This window comes from Gobio gobio (genome assembly GCF_949357685.1).
Source record: "Gobio gobio genome assembly, chromosome: 24".
NCBI classification, from domain to species: Eukaryota; Metazoa; Chordata; class Actinopteri; order Cypriniformes; family Gobionidae; genus Gobio; species Gobio gobio.
In genome coordinates, this window is record NC_137120.1 from 8,300,806 (window position 1) to 8,306,238 (window position 5,433).

Here is a 5,433-nt window from a genome sequence, read left to right on the forward strand (position 1 = left end):
GGAAATGTGAAAAAAAGAAGATTGTGTAACTGTACTCACTCAACCATATCACACGAATAATTACCAGGGTTGCGTTTCTCAAAAGCATTGTTAGGCCTAACGTTACGCGTATAACGTTTATATATGTGTATATGCGTTTATATATGCGTGTGTTCTAAAATAAGCCCCTTAAAAAGAAATGCAGTGGTAAAACTACACCAGGAGGATAGATATTGGACAAGTTCATATTAAAAGTATACAAAATTATATTGTAGGACTTTTTTTTCCCATGAATACAATGATAAGCCTAAATGTTAAATATCTATATTATTATTATTAATTAATTAATTATATTAAAATGAACAGAAAACCAGACAGGTGTGTTGAGGCAAGTTGGAGCTAAACTCTGCAGTACATGACCCTCTAAGTCCGACTTTGGACACCCCATATAAAATAATGAAGCATTTTATGGTAATACTGATGATCTCTTTCCTTCTGTTTGCAGGCACTGTCACCCCCATTTACATTCCCTGTGTACCCTGTTATCTGTATTCTTTGTTTTGCTCTGTTGATTATTCTCCAATCCTTACTCTTCTTAATCCTTACACCTCCATTTCTCTCCTCTTTTTGTCATTGTTCATTTTATAACTCAAAGGCTCTTTTAAGAGCCATTCCCCCTAGTGCAAAAATGCACAAAACTGTGTTAAGCAAGGAGGAGTGTGAGCGGTGTTTAAAAGACTGCACTAGCAAGTGCCCGTTCTGCCAGTACACCAGCATGCCACAGCTGATGTATTACCACATTCAAAACCACTTTCAGCGGGCAGTGCAGCATCAGGGTGAGTTTACAGACTTTTGCTTGTCACTTTAGATCAAGTAAAATATGGTGACAAACCAGTCAATAATACACTCTGCATGCTTCTGATTTCATTGCGTTTGAATTTGTAATAGAATGCTTAATTTTAAAGCTCAGGTAAACCTTATTGTGCAAATATCCAAAGTATAGTCTTTGTTGCTCAAATCACAAAAATGGGTGATGACAATTTGTCACTGTCTTGTGAAGTGAAGTTTAATTTTAGATTATTTTTAATACCTCTTTTTTTTGGCCTTTTCAGATTTCACCATTTTAAAATGCAGTTTGAAATGTCGGGCAAAATCCCACTTTCACTGCTGCTATTTTTCAGTGACGCTGATAACTCGGGCAAATTTGTTGAAGCATATTGCCAGCCATCCTTCACCACCAACCAAGCCTCAGTCATCCTCTGTCCAGCAGTCGGGGGCTCAGTCATCCTCTGTCCAGCAGTCGGGGGCTCAGTCATCCTCTGTCCAGCAGTCGGGGGCTCAGTCATCCTCTGTCCAGCAGTCGGGGGCTCAGTCATCCTCTGTCCAGCAGTCGGGGGCTCAGTCATCCTCTGTCCAGCAGTCGGGGGCTCAGTCATCCTCTGTCCAGCAGTCGGGGGCTCAGTCATCCTCTGTCCAGCAGTCGGGGGCTCAGTCATCCTCTGTCCAGCAGTCGGGGGCTCAGTCATCCTCTGTCCAGCAGTCGGGGGCTCAGTCATCCTCTGTCCAGCAGTCGGGGGCTCAGTCATCCTCTGTCCAGCAGTCGGGGGCTCAGTCATCCTCTGTCCAGTCACCAGCCATCCTCCCAAAATCCTTGGCAAAGAGGACTGTCACTTGCAGCCATACATTGCATACAGGTTGAGGTTGTTCTTCAACTCTTGAAGTTTGGTTTGCTTAACTTTTAGGTGATTTGTTTGATCTTTTTCTTTATGTACAGCTTCCCAGTTGCAGTGTGACCCTAAATGTCCAAATCCTGTGGTAACAACAAGTCTAAACATGATCAAAGCAAACAAAGCATTTTGGGGAACGATGCCAAATGAGGGGCAACAGCAGCTGGTAAGTTAATCTTTGCAAAATTTTCTTAACAAGATGCTGTTCATCAACCTGTGCATTTATTTATCTTTATCTGAATTTTAGCTAAACAATGCTTTGGATGTCAGAAAAAGCAAATATGAGCGATTGGCAACCGTATATAACACAACACTGCAACGATCAGACCTGTGCTCTCTGGGACTCGAGAAATATGTTGAGGGAACGGTACACAGTTCAAAGACTCATTTGAAGATAGAAACTCAATAAACACTCATCATTAATTACTGTTTTATTTAAACGCAGGTTCTCAACTGTTGCCTGAAAGTGGTAGAGGCCATAGCGAAATCACAGGTGAAATATTTTGTGCTCCTATTACTTAAGCTGCTTACAGGGATAGTTCAACCCAAAAATGAAAATTGTCATTCATTTAGTCACCCTCAAGTTCTTCCAAACCAGTATGAGTTTATTTCTTCTGTTGCACATAAAAGATGAAGAAAATTGGTAACCAAACAGTTCCCCATTGTTTTTTTTCCAATTCAATGGAAGTATGTACAGGTACAATCATACACCAAAATTTAAATTCTTGGTTGAACTACCCCTTTAAGCAACTCCTTAGCTGAAATATACATACTTTTGTAGATGTGCTTACAGTGGTCAGAATGTTAATACTCTCAGCTGTTGGTGAATTTAGAATTTAAATGTAACACCAAGGCAAAATCGAGAATGTTAAAGTATGTTGAATGTTTCCATACAGAATGTGAATGTATTTTCGGCTAATTCATATGTGATTTCGACATGGCCAGACAGCACACTTGAAGAGCAACTTCTGCACCTGCCGGTATGTATATAAGTTTAATATGAAACCTAGTCACACAGTTTCCAAATTTTTTAGATTGACCAATATTATTTGTTTTCAAGCTGGATGAAAACATTGACTGGTTTATCTTCCCAACATGGATACCAGGACATTGGATGGTTTGTGTAAGTCATTCTTAATCTGTAGTCTTTATCTGGGATAACTTATGTCAGCATAATATTGTCGATAAATTGCTGTTGTTGTCTTTCGGTGTGTGTATATATTGTGACTTATCAACAGATTATGAAGCCAAGGGAGCATGACATTTTTTTCCTTGACCCTCTACATGGCAAAACATTCAGTCAGGAAGAATACATGCTCATCTACAGGTTTTATAGTGCACTGTTCAGAGTTCAGAGATTGTGGTCGTTCCAAACCACGTTCTGATGCGCTTGTGGTCGTTCCAAACCACATTTTGATATAATTGTGGTCGTTCCAAACCACATTTTGATACGCGTGTGGTCGTTCCAAACATCATTTTGATAAGATTGTGATTGTGGTCGTTCCTAACCACATTTTAATAAAACTATGGCCACTATTAACTGTTTTTTGCAACTGTTTTTAAAGTTATGGTCTGTGTTTTGTCATCACAGAAACATTGCACAAATCTTGTCTCCTGGGCATTGGCATGAATACTGTGTCAATGATATTACGGTACCAATATTCATATCAATATGTAATTGTAAAAGCATTGTAAATGGTTTAACTTTTTGTCAAGGTAATTTGACTCTGTGCATGTCAACATCAACAGGGCCTTCCACGACAACATCTGAGCAACAGCTGTGCTGTTTTTGTCCTGATGGTAAGTTAATAATGCTGATCTGGCGTTTGCTAGATGTTTATCCAGTACATGTATCTAAGCAAATGTATTTGTAATGTTTTTACCATTTCAGTATTCACTGAGCTTTGTGACAGGAGGTCCCTTTGATTTTACAGAGGTAAGTGAAATATGCAATGGCAAACCCCAATATTATTAAAAGTTAATTGAGTATTTCTTTTTTTTATCTTAGGCTGACGTGCCTTGCATCAGGAGGTGGTGGTGTTTGTTGCTTTTGGAGAATTTCCCCTTGAGGTTTGTTTTTTTGTCTCTACACATTATACAAACTATTGAAGCTCCAATTAGTTTTTCTCATTCAGGGTTTGTACGGCCAAGAAAAACCTGGAAAAGTCATAGAATTCTAAAATGGCTATTTCCAGGGCTGGAAAAGTTTTAGGAAGTCTCATACATTTCAAATATGAGTATATAATAGAATGTTTATCTGATAGTATTGGTTAAACTACAATACTTACGGTTCATTCAATACATCTTACTGGAAAAAAAATTATTAGTCATTAATTAGTTAAGATGAGGTGCTTTTGTCATTTGAACATTGATTTTTATTAATCTTATTTTTAAAAATTAAATGGAAAGTAATGGAAAATAATTGGTATATATTGGTTGAAAGGTACAAACCTTGTGCTTAACACATACCTGTCCTGTATTCCTTTTTATTATAGGTCTGATGAAGAAAGACGGGCAAGAAAGAGACAAATGAGGCATATTGAAAAAAATGTACGAGACATTTCATAAGATTTTTTTAATCTCTTACCATATATAGACTGACTTATTTTTGTTTTGCTATCCTTTTAGGCACAAAAGGCAAACATGACTCCTGACTTGCAACTTTTGAATGTAAGGTTCCTTTTTTTTCTTAAGTGCTGAAATCCTGTCGTATTTCATTCAAGCAAATAAAGGATTAATCCTTTTAAAAATACTTTCCAGCTACCCTGGAATGTCTTGGAGATGATACTTCTAGAAGTAGTGCTAGAGGATGGAGATGCTGCCTACATGAATCTGTCTCTTACTTGCAGTTGCTTTAGAGCAATTGTAAACAAGGCCCTGTTCAGACAGAAGGCGCACTATGCATGGCTTGACAGTAAGTTTGTTAAATGTGTGCAATAAAGTATGCATAAGGCCTAATGGGTATAAGAGTGGCTTTAGGTAATCATGCTTCTTGCATTTCCTAAAGCAGTACCAAGGCTAACATAATCTTTGACGTGCATTATGAAAGATTTCTCTTTTGTGTGTGTTTTTGGCTACAGGTGTTGTGGACTGGGGGAAATGGAGTGAAACATCAAAGGCTGAATTGCGGGTGCCTTTTGAAATTAAAGAGTGCAGAACATGTGGAACTTTTTTCAAAACCTGCTCAGGTTTTAATGGAAACGGGAAGCGTGGTTGCCTTAGAGGATTCTACGACAGCATAGAGGACCCAGACTGCTGTTTCATGTGTCAGTGGTAGAGTGTCAGGGGAAGTGTGTGAAGGAAGGATGAATGAATGAATGATTAAAGGTGATTTAAAAGAGGTAAGTGTGTGAAGAAAGGAAGGATGAATGAATGATTAAAGGTGATTTAAAAGAGGTAAGTGTGTGAAGGATGTATAGAAAGACACCGAGAGATATGTACAAAAAGAGAGGTGTATGTTTGTCTTTATCAAAACTAATTAAACTGTTTCATACCTAAATAATTAACTACTTGTCTTGGCTTGTTATTCATTTTACCATAACCCTTTTCATTATCAAGTAAATCCATAATCTATTATTATTAATGCCATTTTAAGACTTGACACTCTTGCTGAGAATATTACACTTTTATTTAAATGTTAATAATTAATGTGCAACCAAAGCACTTACAATATGAAATGGTAATAAAACAGAAATAACTTACAAATAAGTTGTAAATAAACAATATA

At 37.6% G+C, this 5,433-nt stretch overlaps 2 protein-coding genes across 2 annotated transcripts in view; both read left to right on the plus strand.

The window, feature by feature from the left end:
- Positions 1–3,737, plus strand: part of LOC307120279 (uncharacterized protein) — a 3,824-nt gene extending 87 nt beyond the window's left edge. Inside the window, exons 2-11 of the mRNA XM_079807236.1 lie at positions 485–815; positions 1,092–1,673; positions 1,754–1,872; positions 1,954–2,073; positions 2,152–2,199; positions 2,603–2,686; positions 2,767–2,829; positions 3,298–3,358; positions 3,456–3,506; positions 3,598–3,737. Of these exons, the coding sequence (XP_079663362.1) occupies positions 485–815; positions 1,092–1,673; positions 1,754–1,872; positions 1,954–2,073; positions 2,152–2,199; positions 2,603–2,686; positions 2,767–2,829; positions 3,298–3,336 (1,386 nt within the window). The 3' untranslated portion in view covers positions 3,337–3,358; positions 3,456–3,506; positions 3,598–3,737. The remainder of the gene's footprint in view (positions 1–484; positions 816–1,091; positions 1,674–1,753; positions 1,873–1,953; positions 2,074–2,151; positions 2,200–2,602; positions 2,687–2,766; positions 2,830–3,297; positions 3,359–3,455; positions 3,507–3,597) is intronic.
- Positions 3,642–5,210, plus strand: LOC307120322 (uncharacterized protein). Its single transcript, XM_079807312.1, has 5 exons — positions 3,642–3,776; positions 4,202–4,256; positions 4,335–4,376; positions 4,467–4,620; positions 4,787–5,210. The coding sequence occupies exons 2-5, from the start codon at positions 4,236–4,238 to the stop codon at positions 4,981–4,983; spliced, it is 414 nt and encodes a 137-aa protein (XP_079663438.1). The 5' UTR covers positions 3,642–3,776; positions 4,202–4,235; the 3' UTR covers positions 4,984–5,210.
- The last annotated feature ends 223 nt before the right edge of the window (positions 5,211–5,433 follow it).